Raw genomic sequence first — 21,382 nt, 5'->3', positions numbered from 1 at the left:
AAGAAACACTCAAACAGTTGGCTAGAATCCCAAATGCAGTCTGATCAATTTCAGCCACTAATGGAGAAAGCAGAAAGCTCTCACGGACATAATAGTCACATTTATATAATGATTCAAAAGAGAATTTTTGATTAATAAGAATTATTAAATGAAATAATATATTTTATGTCACTAGATTATGTGAACTGCAGATCACATCTGGGAGAATATCTTAATGAAAATTATTATAATTTATTAATTTTGGCATTTTTTCTAAATTTAGAGTTGATAAAAGAAAAAAATATATATTTATTATAGAATCTAGAATATACAATTAAAATATGTTAAGACATTAACACTTTTAGAATTTTATTCTAGATAATAATTTAGTATTTTTGAATAAAATCATTGAGATTATTTTACAGTTTTCATATAATAAATATGTCTTTCATTAGGTGAAATGCTAAGAATACAAAACTAAAAAAGTCCTAATTTTAAAATATCAATCATGTGCCATAACATGGTTATTTTTCAGGTTAAACTTTTTCCGCGACGTTCCTGACTTCAGAGTGTTAGCTTGCGGTGGAGACGGCACTGTGGGGTGGATTTTAGACTGCATAGGTAATGAAGACACATATTCAATGTGGCTGGGGTGAGAGTGGTAATTTTAAATTCTGTATATTTTATTTATTTATTTTATTAATGCATTGATATCTTTGGATGCTATAGTGATATCATTGGCATCTTTACTGATTTAGTTTATTCATCTATATTTCAAAATTTTAAATAACAAAATAATTTATAAGTATCTAGAAATCCTTTTTTTCTCATGGAATTTACTAACCCCTCAGTTATTTTCAAATGAGGCTCTACAAAATCCAGTTGTTTCTTTGCCCTGGAGAGGGAGCTATAGAGGGTCTTAGCATTTGCGAATGTCTGTGTCAAACAAATGTACTTATTTTGTTTAGGCATGGAGCCTCCAAACCTTACCCTCTATGTACATTCTATCATTGTCATCAATCCTTATTATCATCATCATAGCTAATTTTTATTTATCATCTGCTATCTAAGGCTTTGTGCTAAGATTTTTACTCCATTCATCTTAATTCTTGATTCCATAGTATTGATAATCCCATATTAGAGATAGGGAATTTAATCCGCCAGGAAGTTAGATAGAACCAAGTCTTGTAGCTGTGAATTGACAGAGCTGGGATTAGAGCCCACACTTTAAACTTCTTCTATATTGCCTCTCTGTTTACATTTAAAAAGCTTGATTTTTATAAGCAAACAAAACAGGTACATGATTTAGGAGAAAAGGTAGACATGCATCACAAGAAAAGCTTGATAAATTCAGGAACATTATCTGGTTTTTCAGAGACAGTCAGTTGTCGCAACTGATTACCAGTCAGTAAAATAAATCATGAATTGTCCTTTATGAGGAGATAAATCCAAAACAAATGTTCACTTCTTTACTTCTCATTTCAGTGAGTGCATTGAACAATTCTTTGTTAAAAATGGGCCCTTTGACAAAAAGTAAAGAATTGATTCAAAAGAAGTTTTGCTATTTATACAAATTGAAGCAAACTTTTATTTAGTCAATGCAGGTGAGAATATTCTAGCCTTTCATACATGCAAAAATATTCAAATTAAAAATGAATACATATTGTCAGCACACTTTTGATAAGCATCTAATGACTTTAATTCACTAACATTTTTTTGAAAATTGTTTTCTTTGGTTTTCCAATAAAAAATGTAAAAGTATTAATATGCTATATTTAAAGAGAAAACAAGAATTCAAGAATTGCAAAAATTAAAGAGTTATTTGAACAATGTCTGAAGACTTCTGAGAATTTTTGAGTGAAAAATAAAAGTGGGATATTATTGGTTTGTTTTAGCCCCCCAAATCTAAGCCTTGGCTGTTACACTGTGGCACATCCACATAATCTGTTCTCTCCCCATTCTTACACACAGACACATACTGACTTTGAGGGGCTGAGAACGGAGAAAAAAATTAAGAAAGTAATAAACGTTTGTGAGAGTATTCAGGGCATATGATGATTCAAACAAAAGCCTATGGAATTTCAGTGGCCAAGATCTTTACTACTCCGAACCCAAAGCACTATGTTACGTAAAATGGAATTCAAAGAAAGCCTGCTGATCTCAGAGGTACCCAGCTCTTACACTGTTTACTCTGTCACAAAGCAGAGTAAACCATGGGTGGGAACAACACAACGATACTGTTAGCACTTTACTCGCTTTTAGAATTCGACTGTTTTCAAAATATTTTACTCCTTAAAGTAAAATGTGCCTCAAGTTGATGCTGCAGAAGGACTTTATATGGGAACTTACCTCTCCACTCTGGTGACATCCCTGTATGTGGATTCCTATGCTCATATACCTGCATCCTTGAGAATTTCAATGGAGTTAAACTCGCCACAATTTTTAACTGAGTTAAAAATATTTAAAAAGGCCTTCCTCATGCAAGAGTCTTGAATATTCCTGTCACTTTGTGAATTAGGCTATTTATTTGTGTTTATAAATTGCTACAAATGCATACAAATTAATCATAATTTATATATATCTACAAAACGGAACTTTTTCTAAGTACCTAGTGGAATGCCTTCATTTCATGCCAAGCTGTCTTGTTTACTCTTTTTCTATCTGTGATCAAAATTTTATTTTAATTTTTAAATTCCACAGAAAAGGCAAATGTTGTGAAGCATCCTCCGGTCGCCATTCTGCCACTTGGAACCGGCAATGATCTAGCAAGATGCCTGCGATGGGGAGGAGGTAAAACAGGGGCGACACCACCAAATCCTTAAAAGGCAGAAATACAATGCAGAACGTGCTCCCCTCCCCCCAAAATAAACCAGCGTTTCTTTACAGCATGGCCACTACCATGTGATGTCAGCAAATACAGTATATGATTTTGAACAATAGTCTGCGTTAGAGAAACAAATTATGGACCAAGAGTTAGACTGCGTGTTGGGCTTTTTAATCTGATACTAATTACAGACTTGATGAGGCAGGCAAGCTTTCAAACCTCTCTGGTTTTTGGGTTTCTAATTTAAGAAATGAGATAAGCATGGATTAACTCTAAAGCAATGTTCAGATTTTTAATCTCTGAGTTGTATGGTAAAATCACAAACAAAGGAAAAAACTGAAAGGCTAATGAATGACTTGTCCAGGAATGAATACATTAAATAGCACTTATTTTTTGAGACCCATTTTACACCAGGCAGTGTGTTCTGCACTTAGGATACACGGTTAAGAATAGAAAACACAGTCTGCCTTCAAAAGAGCCTAGTGCTAGTGGCACATAAAGTCATACGTAAATTGTGAGACTTCCTGCTAACAAGTAAACAGAAAACCAACATAATGAAAGGCCTCGCCCAGAAAATGACAAGATGACATAGGGGAGAAACCTAATGGCTGGATAATGACAGAGCCATATAGAACTGGGGTGGACTTTATAGGCAAAGGGAACATGAAGTTCAAAGGCCCAGAGGTAGGAAGGCATTTGACATATTCAAGGAACTCAAAATGGAATAGTGTAGATGAACACAATGCATAAGGGGAGAGTATTTCAGGAAGAGGTCTTAAAATATTTTGAAGAGTCAGTAATAGGCTATACTTACCTGAGGATACCAAAGGAAAAAAAAAAACTGGATTTTGCTAAAGAAGCAAGAATTGAATCCTAAATATTTTTAGCACCTAAACTCACTAAGAGAAGTTTGAAAAGTGTCTACTAAGACAGATCAGACGCCCTTGGGGAGCTTGTTAAAAATATAGCGTCCTGACCTCATCCTAAATATGCTGAACGGAAATCTCTGGGGGTGGGACCTGGACATACGAGTTTTTTTTAAAAAAAACAAAAGCCCTAACTAACTCCGATTTACAACAAAATTTGAGAACAATTTTTCCATGAGTGTCTGGCCAACGAGTGAACTCTTAAGTTGTGTAAATTATATGACAGTATTGGAAACTAAGTTAAAAACTTGGTATATGATCTATTTGTGATCTTCATTAAGGATATAATTCAGTAAAAGAATATTATTAAATATTGAGTTAAATCTCATACAATCTAAAGAAAGAACTGTTGCTTATGAAATGCTTATATTTGCCAGTACTTACATATGTGTATTGATTAAAATGAAGGGAATCATGCATGTGGCTTCTTATTGTATTCTTCTGGAAAATATTTTTGATATTTGAAAATTAATAATATTATTTTTGGTTCCAAACTAGCAAATGGCTTAAATCTCTAAACTGATATAAAAGTTCCATATTGGGCATACTCTAATGATTTTCTTTTAAAACTATTTTAAAGACATTATTCAGCGGCCAAAGATACATGGTTTGTAGTATATGTCAGGGATATATTAATGATGAACTCTCTGTGAGTGCCTCGCCTGTATTGGCACTGTTCTAGGTGCTAGATAGAGAATAAGAACATAAATAAATGGCTCCTACCCTTCCTGGAGATTACATTTTCACTGAGTACACGGAAAATAAATCAATGAACAATGAAATACATAATTACAAAATAAGTTGAAGGCAATGAAAGAATCAGAGTGTATTTTTAGAGACTAACAGAGGGAAACTATTTAGCTAGATGGTCAAGAAGGCCTCTCTGAAGAAGTAATATTTAAGCTGGATTTAAAATATTAGGAGGGAGAAATCACTTCCTGGATTGAAAGGACTGAAGGAAGGCTGATGTGATTCTCAAAGCTGTCATGGGGTGGTGGGTAGGGACGGAGTCAGAGGGGTGAACAGTATGAGATTGGAGAGAGAATCAGGAGCCAGATAATGCAGGGGGCGTGATGGTCATGGTAAGAATTTTATTTGCTCGAATCTGAAACACAAATTGAAACTTTGAAAAAGTAGTAAAAGCAGAGTGACATGATGACATTTATGTTTTCAAAAATAGATTAATCTTGGGGTGTAAAATAAACTGTTAAGAAAATGTAAAAACGTGGAGAATTATAGTTTTCCAAATGAGAACTTTATAGTTGTCATAATTAGAGAATAAAAGGACTGTACTATGGGGGTGGTAATGTGAATGAGATAAGTAGACAAACTGGAGTTACATTTTTGGGGATGGAGTGATAGAACTAGTCAGTGGATTGGATAGGGGCTTTGGGGAAAGGGAGGTAGCAAGAGGGACTAAGTGATGCCAGAGGTGAGCAATTAGGAAAATGGAGAAGCTAGTGGGATTATTTCTTGCCAGGGGTGTAACTGAGCAAGTTGCTTAACGACTGTGTGCTTCAGATTTCTCATCTGAATTTAAAGAAAATAATTGTGCTTGCCTCTTAGATTCTTGTGCCAAACTATTAAATTGTTTGCCCAGTGTCTGTGCTGAGAACTTTATGTAGTCATAGTAATTATCATGTTTAACATTTGGGAAAGAAAGGACTTTATTCAACCAATAATCATTTGATTCACTTAAGGTCCCTGGAATATATCGATTGGAAGCTTCTTTTTTTTTTTCCAGTGAGGAGGATTAGTCCTGAGCTAACATCTGTTGCCAATCGTCCTCTTTTTGCTGAGGAAGATGGGCCCTGTGCTAACATCCGTGCCCATCTTCCTCTACTTTACATGTGGGATGCCTGCCACAGTATGATAAGCGGTGTGTAGGTCTGCACCCAGGATCCGGACCTGCAAACTCCGGGCTGCCGAAGCAGAGTGCGTGAGCTTAACTACTATGCCACCGGGCCAGCCCCTGGAAGCTTCTTTTTCACGAGAGTATATTTCCGTATTTTGGATGTAGAAAATATAACACTGTAAGAACATAGGATATCCTAGGGCATTTGAAAAATACATAATTTATATGCTCTTTGCAATTTTTCTGGTGATAATTAGTCTAACATAAATTTGAAGATGTTGCAAGAAAATTGTTGTTTTGTGAAGAGTAAAGGGGTAAGAGATAGAGTTAGATGCAGCGCACTCTTACAAATATTTATTGTTGCCTTTATGTGATGTTCATTTGTAAAAATTTCTGACTTTTTAGATCGACTCAGTCATTATGATATCATATCGTTAAATAGAAAGTAAATATTATGTTTTCATTTTGTTTCTTAGCCTAGAGTCATAATAGGCTTTAAATAAAAATAATGGAGGCAAAATAGCATCATTCTTTTCTGGAAATAAGCTTTTGCTTGCATATTTAGTGATTTTAATTTGTCTTTTTTGAAAAATATGATCTTCGTGAGCTCAGGAATCCTATTTATAGTTACGGATCATTATTAAACAAGCTTGAGCAGAGATAAATACAAACAAGTAGGGTATAGCTATTTGTTAAATGGGGGACTCCAATTTGTAATTCTTCACCTTTGTACATTAGTTCTGAACTGCAGATGTTATGATTCTCAAAATAGATTTATTGCCTCTTTCCATTTTTACTTTGCTAGAAGGTTGATTGATACCAGCCTTCTTCATATTTAGCCATTAAACCTTTGAGAACTGGGGCTAGCCCTGTGGTGTAGTGGTTAAGTGAGCGCGCTCTCCTTTGGCAGCCTGGGGTTCACAGGTTCGGATCCTGGGCGCACACAGACGCACTGCTTGTCAAGCCATGCTGTGACGGCGTCCCACATAAAATAGAGGAAGATGGGCACAGATGTTAGCCCAGGACCAGTCTTCCTCAGCAAAAAGAGGACGATTGGCATCGGATGTTAGCTCAGGGCTAATCTTCCTCACAAAATAAAAAGCTTTGAGAACATATCCAGTGGTAAAGATTTTAAGTTGAGTGACCCGACTAGAGTCTAGATGTAGTAATTAATTTTCACTAAATTTATTCCTACTACATTCTTTCCTAGTCATCTACTGTTCCTATATTTTTCCAGTGTTATGTTGAACCATGCTGCTATTAACCTGAGATCCAGCTGAGGACAAGCTCAATATTTGATTTAAAGTACAATGTACTCAGATTTCTGCTCAGCATGTGTATGTGCGTGTATACATATATATAATATTATATGTATTTCACTATACTTTCGTACTATATTACTATACTATATTATATTAGTATACGTAAATTAATTTATGTCTGAAAACCATCATACTTATTTTCAAACAGGAGTAGAATTCAGAAAATAGGTGAATATATTTAACTGTTTTTTATTCAATTCAATAGGGAAAAAATATATAAAATTTTATTTGGGTGGCTATTATTTATTCTTTTTAAAAGAAATAAAAATTTAAGAAGAGATTAAACATTGATAATGAGGGTAGAACTACTAAGAAACTTCTGAAATATAAGCAAGTTTAATTATTATAGTCTTGTAGTTTAAACAATTCAATGTTTTGGCACTGAGCACAGTTATATGCATATTATTATGTGTGTTCATAGTTTTTGAATATGCTATAAAAATATGATATGACATCTACTGAAATAACATTTGATACTTTTAATGTATATATCTGTGTTATTATTGTTTGTTGTATTCTTTGCTATATGTATTAAATAGTGCATAATTATTTTTCAAACCTGTGTAAGATAACAAGTGATGGTGGGCTCCAAAACAGATATTTCTAGTTTCTGGCTGCCTTGACCCTCTAAAAGTTCATTGAACAAATACACCATAAATGTAATTTATTCATCTTTAGAGAATGTTGGTGTATTACAGTGCCTATTCTTTTTTCTTTTAACCCAATTAGTGTTTACAACGTTATGTGTGCTAACACCTCTAATGAGGAATCATAGCCTCTGGCATTTACTTGTTCCATGAATAAATTGTTAAAATATAGACCCAAGTTGGACACAGAAAAAAATCTATGAAAATATTATTGCAACTCAAAATATCATTTCAAGAACGTGTGTGTGTAGAGTTAGAGAAAGATACATTATTCAACTTAAAACAATATTTCAAATTCTGATGTTATTGTCAGTATTATATCGATGAGAACTTTCTATTCTCATTCCTCATCTACCAAGACCTTTTACGCATTTTTTCATTTTTTTTCTGATTTAATCCTCACAACAAACCTAAGTTTTTCCTGAGGGAGAAACTATTTAGGGAGGTTTAAAACAAACACTTAAGTAAGTAACACAGCCAGTATTAGGCTACAGTCTTAACTATAATGTTATACACCTATAGATACATTTAAGAAAAAATATGATAGTAAGAAATAACTTTCTTTTCAGGCCATGTTGACTATAGTAGATTCACTAAAAAATGGATTTGTTGAGCATTTACTCCAGGGCAGACCTGGTAAGAGGAACTTGTAGTGAGAAAGTGCAAATAACTATAACTTGGTAAACTAGTTGTAAGGTAGGGCTAGTTTTCAGAAGTGTGTGAGACTCCATAGAATCCATTATTTTGGGAGCATGGCTTCCAGAAATGAGTGTTACCAAATACAAAACCTGCAGAGGAAGTAGAAGCAAGCCAACCAAAAGAAAAGGGATATTCTGTGTATTTAGAATAAGAGACGATATGGCACAAGATTAAAAAGAGAAGGACCTTCTACTTACATTGAGATTGTTCTGTATCACTAGAGGGGCAAGCCTGGGACAAGAGAGTGATGGAAAGGGAGCAGTCTAAATTGGCATGCAGACTTTTTACTTCAGCAACCATGTGGAGGGCGTGGCTTTTCTGAGAGATTGCTCACAGGAGGAAGATATAGAAGCAGATCATTAATTTTATTTTGAATATGTTGATATAAAGTTTTGAGGGGGGGTTATGTAGTGGAGATGTTCATTTGGCAGTTGGCTATACTGAGAATTTGCACCACAGGAAAGAAATACGAGTTGCAAATTAAACTAAAAATAAAACATTGGTATGAATATAATAAGATTACAATTAATTCTTTTTGTGTTAGAATTTGCTTTAAAAATACCTTAGCTTTAGAATGATCACATGGGTAAACACACTCTAACATATATAAATATACTTTTTGTTATTTGGTTATATTTTTTCTCAAGATAATTTTTTTTCATTAGGTTATGAAGGTGAAAATCTGATGAAAATCCTAAAAGACATTGAAAACAGCACAGAAGTCATGTTGGACAGGTGGAAGTTTGAAGTCATACCTAATGACAAAGATGAGAAGGGAGACCCAGTGCCTTACAGTATCATCAATAATTACTTTTCAATTGGCGTGGTAAGATTTTCCACTAAATTTTCTTCTTTACCAGTCCTGGATAATCACTGCATGTAAACTTACACTACGAAGATTTACTGATTATGAATGATTTATTTTATCTTCATGTCAGCAAAACACTGCTTCTAATGGGCAATAAGAAAGCCTATGAATTTATTTAAAGTCAGAGAATCAGCAATAGGTGAATTTTTCATGTGTTAAACAAAGGAAAGAAACTATATGCTTTGTAATTGGTTTGACTGTGTTATTAAAATGAAGGTTAGAATAATTTATGATAAGATAGTTATAAGTTTTAGAGTAAGTTTAAGCTCCACATTAGTGAAAATAATGAATCAAATTTATTCTTATTTTGAGATCTATATTATGATATCATCATAACCTACTAGGTGGTTTTTACATATAGACATTTTTTTAAAATTATAGTTAGGTCTGAAGTTTAAGAAAAATGCTACTACTATTCTCAAGTGGTTAAGAAGTCAAAAAACTAACTTTTCACTTAATTTCTTGAAAAATATTAGACTGAAAGTAAAATATCATTTGGCAATTGAAAGAGTTGTTGAAATTTTAATCCTTAAGGGATTAACAATTTTTAACAGTGATTATATATGTGTGTATACATATATAACCCAGTAATTATGAAGTGTAAAAATATATTATCTACAGCATTACATTTCTTTTAACATCACCCAATATTAATCTGATGTCACGTCACATTTCTCTCTCACACATGCATGCACACACACACAAACACACACACATCTCACTAGTAGATTATAATAAGCCTTGGTTGAGTCTAGGAATTTAGGAGTCAAGCTACCTGGGTAAGAGTCCTTTAGCAAATTTTTTATTCTGAGTGTCCATTCATTTATCTATATCATGATGGTTATTATTTTCTTTCTCATACATATAAATAATGTGATTATACATTTAAAGAGCCTCAAATAATGATACATAATGAAGGCTAAATATACAATTGTTACTAAAGCTTTGATGGTGATGATTATTTGTGAGAAAAATGTAATATATCTTGATCCATAAAAGTCCTTCTATTTATACTTGATATGAATATGAATAATAATATTTTTAACAGCTTTATTGGCACATAACTTACACACAACCTAATTCACTCATCTTAAGTCAACCTTTTAATGATTTTAATAAGTCAATCCAATTTTAGGGCACTTTTATCACCAAAACAAGAACCCTCATGCCCATTGTAGTCAATTCTGGCTCCTTCCCCTGCTGCAAGCAACAACTAATCTTTCTGCCTCTAAGGTTTGCCTTTTATGGATATTTCATGTAAAAGAAATCATGCAGTATATAGTCTTTTGCATCTGGCATCTTTCACTTCACCTGTTTTTGAGGTTCACCCATATGAACTGTGTGAATACTATACTCTTTTTTATTGCTGAGTAGTATCCCGTTGTATGGACATATCACATATTGTTTACCCATTCACCAATTGACGGACATTTAGAGAGTTTCCAGTCTTGGGATATTATGAATAATGCCACTCTCTTGAGTCCTTCTAGTGAATTTTTTGTTTTGGTTACTGTATTTTTAACTCTAGAATTTCCATTTGGTTCTCTTTTTACAATGTCTGTATCTTTAATTGGTATTTCTGTTTGAAGAGTCATTGTTTTTATGCATTCCTTTATCCTTTAAACATGGTTTACTTTAGTTTTTTGATACATTTATAATAGCTGTTTTGAAGTCTTTGTCTGCTAAGTCCGACATCTGGAGACCATTATAGAGTTTGATAACACTTGGGCCCCATCAAAGACATTATTTTTTCCAAAGTGTGTGTCACACTTTCTTATTTGTCTGCATTTCTGATAATTTTTTATTGGAAACTGGAGATTTTATATATTTTTTAACACTCTGAATTTGGATTCTCCCACAGTGGTTATGATTATCCTGTTTGTTTGGTGATGTGCCTACACTAATTGTGTGAAGACTTTCCCCTCTGTGATGCATGGATACTGATGCCTCAGTTTTTTTTTTTTTTTTTTTTTTTAATCTTGTTTTTATTTTAATCCTGGCTTCCTAGGGATAACCTCTGTGTCAGCATAGTTGACCAGAGTTTGTGCTCAAATGCCTTGAGCCAGTAAGTCTTCATCCATTTGCCATTAGATATGTGTGCTCACTGGGGACCACTTCAGGCAATTCTTAATCTGATTCAGCTTTTAATATCTGCTGGCCCTTATTTTGTCTCTTCTGTTTATGTACAAGCGAAGGATGTGTAGATAATAAGGACCCTCTTTGGTCTTTCCTGAACATGTTTATAGCCTTACACACGCATATGGCCTTTCAGACAGCCAAGGATGTGTGGAAATTTATCAAGGCCCATTATGGCTGTCTCATTCCCAAGATCTCCTGTTAAATTTCCGGCTAGTTGGCTGGTTAGTTGCTTGCCCTCATCAGTTTTGCAAACTCAGATGAGTTGCAACATTGGCCTTCCTTGTTCATTTGCCACAGAGATCACTACTGTTTAGGTAACTCTCCTGGCCATGGAGTTTTTCTGGCTTCCACTCCAAATCAAGTCATCTCCCCTGAAAGTAAAGTTGTTTGCTTTTATAGCTTGCCCCACCCTGGTAGAACTACTGATGAACAGTAAGGGAGCAGCCCAAGGCTAAAACATCACAGATTACCACTGTTTTTATAAGAGGTTCAGTAGTTTTTCTTGAATAAACACTTCTCAATTTGTTATATGCCTTTGGTCAATTTCCAGTGGTTCTCAACAGAGGATAATTCCTCCCCACCACAGGAGACATCTGGCAATGTTTGAATACACTTTTTACTATCATGACTGGGAGGGGCTTGCTACTGGCAGTTACTGGGTCAAGGCTAGGGATGCTGCTAAACACTTCCAATGCACAGAACAACTCCCCAAACAGACAAGAAAGAATTATACAGCTCAAAATATCAATAGTGCTGAGGTTGAAAAACCCTGACATCAAGAAACAGAAATATTTAATACAAAACTCGGGATATTGGAAAAGGAGAAACAGAAAAATTCCAAAGAAATGAGAAGGAAAGCTGTAATAGAAATAAAACAGGAAATATAGCAGAGAATAACAACAACAACAAAATAGAGAATATTATTCAAACCAAAAACTAGATTATTGAAAAGAGTTAACCACATCTATTGCAAAATTGATTTTCCAAAAATCTTTTTAAGAGAATTGCAAATAAACAATATACAGTGAAAAAGATTTAAAAAAAAATAAAACCCGTAAACATGAAAAGTAATATCTCAACCGAAAAATATTAGGACTAAATATGAGAGTGTAGAAAATTTGCCAAATATAAATTCAATTTAAATATTAACTAGTATTCCATTAAATCAGCAATAATCAATGAATTTACAAAAGCAGCAACAAAAAATTATAAGTATCTAGGAATTAATAAGGAATATATAAGACCTACATATAGAAAATGTTAAAACTCTATGAAGACATAAGAGATCAGAATAAGTGGAGACATTTTCTATTCTTAGATGTGATAGCTTAATATAATATGTAAATTAATTTATACCTTTAATCCATAACTAACCAAGATTAGAGTTGGATTTTATGACAAACTTGAAAAACTTATTCCAAAATATATATGACAAAGTAGTTAAATCAATTTTAATAAAAAGAAAAGGAAGAGAACTGTTTTACCAAATTAGACATGCTACAAATGGATTGGAAAATTATAATAGAATGATGCTATGAAAAAATAGATGAATAAATCAGTGGAGAAGTAGAGTGCGAAACATATTGCAACTCAGCATAGATGTGGCACAAAGACCCATTGGAGAAAGGACAGATTGCTTAGTTGATAGTGTTCAAAAACTAGCTTCCTAAGAAGAGAAAATTTTGTTAGAACTCTACCTTACGTTATATTTTCACATTTACATTTACATTATATTTTATAAATTTCTAGATTTATTATAGTACTAAATGTGAAATGCAAAGTTTAGGACTTAATAAAGACTATGTAATAAAATATATTTATGAATTTAAGGTAGAACAAAAGTAACTAAACACAGTGGATTTTGATTGAGTTTTCTTTTGAATGGTTCTGTTTGATTTGACTTGGAGCAGCTTTCATTGAATATAAGATGGGAAGTAGTGGTGTGAAGAGAGGAGAGCAACCCTCCCTGAAATATTTACCTCTGTCCCAGCAAGACACAAGCTCAGCACTCAGGGTCACTATCAGAGCAATAGACCTTATAGAGGGTTCAAGCTTTGCCTGTCATTCAGCAGGACCACCTTGTGCTCAGACACTTGTGTTCCTCTGCCCCAATCAATGAATCCAGAAAGCAATGAAATGAAATGAATCATCTATCTCAAGCTATTCCTGAATGTGTAAGAAGTATTGGAGTTGGAGCATTAAAAAGGTGAGGAGGACATTTCAACTTTTTGCTATTACTAGCATGAGAAAGCTTAAGATGGCACATAACTTATACTTGAAATTATCTCTAGAAACCATACTACCACCTAGTTACAAGGTGGTCTCAAAGTTTGACTCAACTATCAGTATAGTTTTCATTATTTCAACTATTGCTCTTCATATATTGACTGGAAGTGCTTTACACTTTACATAGAACTTTGCTTCAACTTTTTAAAAAACCTGTGATGGTCAGAAATATATAGATAAATGTCATCATATACATTATGATATACCCCTTGTATTAGTCAGAGTGTGTTGATTGCTGGCCCAAACAACCCCAAAATATCAGTGGTCTGACAACAACTGAAAATTAGTTCTTCACTCACATGATAGGACAGCATGGGTTGAAATTTGGGGAGAGGCTCTGTCTGCTCCACTTTGTCAGTCAGTGACCCAGGCTCCTTCCATCTTGTGGTTTCACCCTCCACTAGATATACAGAGACTTCTCTATTCAACCTTTGGGTAAAAAAAGAGAGTGGAGTATTGGAGTGGGTTTTTTTTTTATGGGCCAGGCCTGGAAGATATTCCACTTATAACCCGTTGGCCATATCTTAATCACTTGGATGCACCTAATTGTAAGGAAGCTGGGAAAGGAATTCTGTCTGCCCAGGAAGAAAAGAGAAATTGGTAAATCACTAGTCAGTTTCTGCTAATTCCTTCTTTATAATACTTTTCAATTTTAGCCAGAACAATTGGAAATGATCCTGAAATCAGAATTAACTCTGAAAATAGATATTCTTCTACAGTGGTGGTCCTTCAATAAAAGCATATTTATCTAGCATTTACAATGTGCTGGATACTGTTTGAGGATTGGCAATGAACAAGATAGAAAAAGTCTATGTAATCACAAAGCTTACATTATGAAGTGAGGTGAGAGAGAATTGTCATGAGAGGCTGAACAGCTGGACATTAGAAACACGGATTATAGAAATTAATAAGAAAACTGCTATGTGCTACCTTTCCTTCTGATTTTGCACTTTAAGATAACTTTAGATAATCTCAAAAATCCCAGGAAGAAAACTGTCTACCCACTGCATTGCCTCCAAATTCAAGTATATCATTAATTTTATCCTCATGGTTGATTCTTTGCTCATTTGCTTAATAGACATAAAAATTAAGTACCATTTTTTTTGTCACACCCTAGAGTTATAGGAATGAATTAAAGAGACATGTTACCTTATTATTAGAATTTGGAATTTAATAGTAGAGAGAATCATTAAAAAACAAATGCACAAATACAATTTTGTTTTGGAAAATTATGATAAATACTGTGAAAAAAAAACAAAAGTTACCGTGAGCTAGAATAAGGGACAACAACTGTAGATCTCATCATCAGGGCAGGCCTATATAAAGAGGATGTATTTAAGAAAAGATCTGAAGAATACACATAAGTGAGTTGGACACCGAAGAGACTGAAAGAGCATGTCAAGCCGGTGTAACTGTATGCGAAGAGCTTGAGGTGAGAAAGAGCTTGGTGTGTTCAAAGACCTGCTAGGTCAATGTGTCTGGAACATAAAGAGAGAAGGTGGGAGTGAATGACAAAAAAAGGCAGTTACAGAGGTAGCTGCTGCCATGTTTTGAAGACTCTTGGAAGCCAAAGTGTGGTGTTTGTCTTTTAAGAGAGGCCATTGAATGATCAACAATTATAATCAGTTCATTTTACATACAGCAAGAGCTCTTCTACCAGAGGTAATAGTTAGACGTTAATTGAAAGATAAAACAAGTGTCATAAAAATGGTACATACAACCTTGAATATTTCACTTTAACTTAAATCCGATAAATATAATTGAATTGGCCAATCTTCCCTCATATGCCCAGCTAATGTCATTTTTTTGAATGTGGGTCACTGAGTGGGGTTCTACAAAGTTTGTCTTATGTAAATCACATTCCATAATAAACTCCCTATGATTTCCATTTTTAGTTTCTTTTAAAAATTCAAAAGACACTTGTGAAGCAATCTGAGTATAAAATCCTTTTTTACAATAGTTTTTAAAAATCTTTTATAGTGATCTCTTACATACAGTTCTATAGCAAATATATAATTCTATAGCCGTTTCCACATTGTATTTATATCAAATCTTTCCATATCTTCTTTGTTTCCATATAAAACAAAGACTCTTTTGTAATCATAATTTTCCATTTATATAATATGTAAGTAAAATATATAATTATAATAAAAAATAATATTGGCATAAACAGAGTTGGAAACAACACAAATGACTCTAGGTAAGGGTAAACCTCAAAATGTGGAAATAGAAGTGTGGAGGACTACTAAACGGTAGTAGCTCACAAGGGTTGGAACTGAGTTACAGGGCTAATTCAGCGTCCGCAGGCAGTCAGACTTCGGCGGGCCTCCTCCCGGGGCACGGATGGGCAGTCAGTCAGTCTCCCTCTGGCTCCCTGAGCAGTCAGGACCACTCCTAAGAGGAACTGGAGCCAGGTTCCAGGGCCGCTTCAAAGTCCGCAGTCAGACTGCATCTGAAGAAGCAGTCACCTCCTCCAGTCTTTACTGACTGGCTTTGAGAGAGAAACCCCTTATCAGTCAGCCCCGCCAGGGATTCGGAGGCTCTCTCAGAACTTTGCTATAGATGCACCCTCTCCCGACTTGTTCCCTCTTTTAGGGGTGGGAGGTAATTCTTAAGATTGTACGGCTTCTCTCCATCCCGTATCCTTACTGGGTGCTCAGAGCGTCCTGTGTGTTTTCTCTAGGGCAGTGCCCTGAAATGCACAAATTTGTGTGCCTTCCTCCAATCCCGAGGGGCCAACCTGACTGTCTGCACGTGCCCGGAGCTGTGGGCAAAGGCTTCCCCCCCACGCTGGAGGGCATGCACGGGAGCGGCTGGTGGGGTGGGAGAGGAGTGACGCACGCACAGCATTGGGAGCGCCCTGTGGACGAGTAGGGGGGTGGTTTCTCAGTTGAGGCGTCCCAGTCAACCTGTGGGCAGGCCTCCTGATGGAGTCGGTGAAGCAGTTTGTGGGATCCACCGCCCTTTGTTGAGTTCCAAGCCCTTGTGGCTGAGTCCTCGCCCCTCCTCCCTGCTCCCAGCCTCCCCTAACCACTCGCTGTGCTGACACCCTCAGTTTGCTAGGTGAGGCAAGAAAGAAGTGGCCTCTTGGGCAGAGTCCTGCAAGACTTGGGAAGCTGAGCCCTCTCCCCTTCCCCGGCGGGAGAAATCACAGGCTGGGGGGCGGGGTCTCTCGTGGCACTGAGTTGTGCCACCTTGGGCGAGGGGCGATGAAGGTGAAGAGAAAGTGTTCTTTTTCCCGTCTTCAATGCATCTGTTCTCGGATTTTTTGCTCCAACGGTGTGCTGGAACTTCTCCGCTGGGCTCCCGGACTCCCATAAAGGTGCTCTCATCTGTGAGTGGTTGTCAAAAATCGATGTTCTGTGGATGAAGGCTGAAAACTCCTATTCCGCCATCTTGCTGAGGTCACTATCCAAGAAGATTTCAACAGAAAGAAATAGCGTAATAAATTTGAAGATATTACCACAACTATGGAAAATATTTAAATAATTATGAGTATATCATTTGCACCTTTATGCCAAGAAACTTTATCGTATAGAAGAAATATAATATTTTTCATCCAAATATAAATGACTGACATTTGCTGAAGAGGAAGGAGTAGCAAATCTAAGCCCGTTGTTCTCAAACTGAAGCATGTATCAGAATCGCCTGAGGGGCTTGTTAGACTGAAGATTGATGGTCCTCGTACCCAGGGTACAGTAGGTCTGAGATGGGGTCCAAGAATTATATATTTCTAACAAGCAACCAGGGGATCCGAATGTACTTGTCCAGGTTATACTTTGAGAACCACTGCTCTAAGCGTACAGCCAAAGAGGAAAAAGTGAAAATGTAGTACAAGAACTACTACAAGCGGTGTCACAGCAAATGATCTTTCACAGCACAAATAATTCTTGCATTTTAAAAATTATTCCAGAATATAGTTTAAAACGATTTTTCCCATTCGTTTTACATAACTGTCAAACTTCAATATATATACCTCATAAACATAAACCAAAAAAGAAAATACACATGTGAATATAAATGCAACCGTTGCAAACAGCTAAATTAGCAAATAAATTCAAGTGTTATATTTAAGGACTAAAACCTATTGACCAAATAGGGTTTATTTCAAAAAAAGCCAAAATGGATCAATGTTAGCATAATTAATTTAAATAAAAACTACATTTGTCATTTTTTTATAATTAAAAACTATTGAAAAATATGTAAAATATTTTCTACAAATCAATAGTTAATATCATATTGATTGTGGCATACTGGAGGCATTCCAAATAAAATCAGGAAGAAAACAGGAATTTTTCTGTCACCACTACAGTTAACACTTTTAGAAAAGTGAGCTAATTTAATAATAAAAAATTTAAATGTCGTATAAATATTGAAAAGTGACAAGATTATTATTATTTGAAGGTGATATGATCACATACATAGTAAATATGCATCAGCTAAAAATAAAGCTAGTAGATCATCATAAAGTGCCAAATACTAGATACATGTACAAAGACCGAATAGCTTTCCTTTAATACTAAATAGATATAAAAAAAAGTGACTCTGTAGCTTTCGTTTATAAAATTACTAGTTAATACGTTAATATGAGTGTAAATTGGTTAACAATATCACAAAACTATAAAACACCCAGGTTTATATATAGTAAGAAAGATACCTAGCTGATACGGAGAAAACTAAATAATTTTATGCAAAGTTATAAAATAAGACTTGAATGGCAGCTCATGTCCTTATATAGGAATATTTAATCATATTAACAGATCAAGTCTCCTCAAATTAATTTATACATTTAGTCCATTGCTACTGAGAATGCTAATAGGATTACTGGTAGTTATTTTGATAAATGGTAATTTACAATTGGACAAAAATGCCTTTATAATTTTTTGAAATAATTAATGTCCTATAAAGGTTAATTTCCTTGCCATGTACAAAATACTACCAAGTTACTGTAACTAAAATATGGTGGCACAAAAATAGCTTAATATGACAGAGTGAAAATTAGACCAAATAAAATACACAGATATGCAGGGAATTTTATATTTGTTAGAAGCTGAAATTTCTGACCATTGGGTAAGGATGAAGTGCACAATAAATTAAGTGACAGAATTGGTTACTCATTTGAATAAAAATAAATTTATACTTCCATTCGTATTCATATGAAATATACATCAAATAGATTAAAAATGTAAATTGAAGTAATATACTTACAAGATATCGGAGGAAAATATAGAAGTGTATTGCGTAGGTAGGAGAAACATGTCTGAGGCAAATAGAAAACCTAGAACCCATAAAGGAAAAGGAAATTACAATTTTCATAATCCTTCATTTAAAAAAAAAGTATGCTAAAACTCATTAACAATTAAAAATCAAAGAAAATATTTCCAATGCAAGTAATAAACATGGGGTTAATAAACTAAAATATGGAATTCTTAATAAAGAATAAGCATCTAATAGAAATATAGACTAAGACATGAGAAAGAATTATAATGAATAATTATATATTCCTTATATATATTCATTATATATAATGAATAATAGCCAGGTGAAAAGATTCCTAATGTTTTTAATTTGCAAAGAAATGCAAAATTATGCAATGGGATATATTTTGCCTTTCAGATTATTAAAAATTACAAAAATTGATAATATCTAATGTCAATAAGTGTGTACACAAATGGGCACACTCGTGTGATGGAGCTGTAAGTTATTTTTGGAGAATAATTTGATGGTATCTCTTAAAATTTAAAATGTGAATACCCTTTGAGCCATCAATCCCATTTCTAGGAATCCATTCCGCAGAAATAAATAATACAAAAGCCTAAGCTGCAGCGTTTATTTTTAATGACATACAGTTGGGAACAACCTACAAGTTTATCAATTTGAAAATGATATACGACAGGAAAAGAGGTCCCAAAATTATAATGTTAAATCACAAAGGATAATTGTCCATAAGTAAGCACTGTTTCTCCTATTCTTGTTTTGCGAGTGGAGATAATATGGGAGCTGTCCTCAAGAGATTGTGAGGATTGAGTTAGGGACTCCTAAGCTGTTACAACAATACCTAGCACTAGTGCTTAATAAATGGTCGGGATGATGATGGTGATAAAATATGAATGGCTTTCTATAACTCTGTCTCTAAGACTATTTAAAAGAGTCAGAAAATATATATACCAAAATGTTAACAATATTAACCTCTGGAGTCAGGGATATGGAAATGGAAATGAAACTTTCTCTTTTTTGCTTACTGTAATTCAAAAATGCAGTGGGACCATGGGTAATCTTTAAAATTTCACAGGATAATCAAATATATTTAATTGTTTCTAAACCTGCTAATTCTTAAATTCTCATTCAAATATTAACTTTTAACCTGCTCTATATCCCTGAATCTTATAGAATCATTTTAATAATGATTTGAGAGTTGATGTTGTTTTATTTGCTTAGATCACATTTTAAGTGGACAGATGACTAATTTATAGTTGCTGTTCTATTCATTCCTTTTTGTTTCATGCATTCTTGTGTCTTTCCCTTTCATTCATTTCTACAACAATTTTATTTTTTTTGTTTAGGTGAGTAGCCACTATGTGCTGTACACGCTTCTAAACATTGGATGGTATAGAGGAAATCAGTATTGGAGAACAGGCACGCAAAGCTTCAATTCTCATTTTCCTAGGGGTGAAACATTATAAATAAGTGAATTTCTAATAGCAATAAATGTTATGAAGGAAAAGATGTAGGGTACTATGAAAGTTACTAATAATATGCACGCTGCATAGGGTCTTTATTTCACTGCTGGATGGGAAATATTTTTTTGTTTTGTTCTATGTTTAATGCATTTTGCATAATGAATTCATCTGTGCCGAGCTGCCTGTACCAGACCACGGTAAATTCTTCTGTTTCATGTACTATTCCTTCCATCTGCTTCTTAAAGCTCTACTTTCTCTTTGGCTGTCTCTCCTTTGGGGATTAGGCCTTATGCATCCTAAAGGTCTAGAGGCCCTCACTATTAGCCTTAAGACCACTGCCTCATTAATTTTATTTTCCACCTTTCTGGCTTTGCTGATAGCTGTGACTTTGCCAGTTCTTAACAACACTGACCCTGCCTTCTCATGTTTTTATCCTCGTGGCTTTGAGCTGGAGGGTCAATTTCTGGATAAAGTGCTGATAAGAAGCTCATATATCTGGGAACTATAGAATCCGTACTCCACGGTAGCTCCCTGTTCAAAAACATTGGCTTTTCCCAACAGCACAGAAAGGGAGATTTCATACTTAACCTAAAAATGGTATAGTTCAAATTAATGGCAGCTGTCTCACACACACACAGAAAATCACTTTACGTTCCTTTAAACAGTAATTTTTTCCTGCCTTGTGACATAACCATTCACCCAAGCAACACACGCCGTATTGCAATAAGAGTGTGTGTGCACTGCCAGGGAGGGAGGAGTGTTGGTACACAAAGGTATTGCTAGTGGAGGATTCAGTTAAACAGATCAGCAAAATATTCCTTTTATGGGCCATTCATTAGGATTTATAAATGGCATTGTTGAATAAACAATTCTTCTTCTGTGTGGTATGCTGTACTTATATTAGTATAAAAATCTAAAATATTGAGTTATCACGGCCATTTAGTGCCCTGGTGTTGATTAGTATTTTAGTCACAAAGGAATTCATTTATTCATTCCACGAATACTTATTGAGTGCCTGCTCTAATTCCTGGGATAAGCATTATAGTGGATACAAAGATGAATATTGTGCCAAAAAGAGGTGTGAATTCCAGTATATAGGAGGTAAAACATTCCACACACCCATCTTCCCTTGAATGTGGCTAGAAGAGATACAAACA

General features: G+C 34.6%; 1 protein-coding gene across 10 annotated transcripts in view; it reads left to right on the top strand.

The window, feature by feature from the left end:
• DGKB (diacylglycerol kinase beta) overlaps window positions 1-21,382 on the top strand; it is a 697,510-nt gene that overhangs the window by 282,953 nt on the left and 393,175 nt on the right. For all 10 annotated transcript variants that reach the window (XM_058526516.1, XM_058526562.1, XM_058526536.1 and 7 more), the window contains 3 exons: window positions 515-600; window positions 2,680-2,769; window positions 8,918-9,078. In XM_058526516.1, coding sequence (XP_058382499.1) covers window positions 515-600; window positions 2,680-2,769; window positions 8,918-9,078 — 337 coding nt within the window. The remainder of the gene's footprint in view (window positions 1-514; window positions 601-2,679; window positions 2,770-8,917; window positions 9,079-21,382) is intronic.

This window comes from Diceros bicornis, chromosome 3 (assembly GCF_020826845.1).
Source record: "Diceros bicornis minor isolate mBicDic1 chromosome 3, mDicBic1.mat.cur, whole genome shotgun sequence".
In the NCBI taxonomy this organism is placed as follows: Eukaryota; Metazoa; Chordata; class Mammalia; order Perissodactyla; family Rhinocerotidae; genus Diceros; species Diceros bicornis.
Note: the sequence above shows the minus strand (reverse complement) of the source record. Positions and strands in the feature narration are given on the sequence as shown.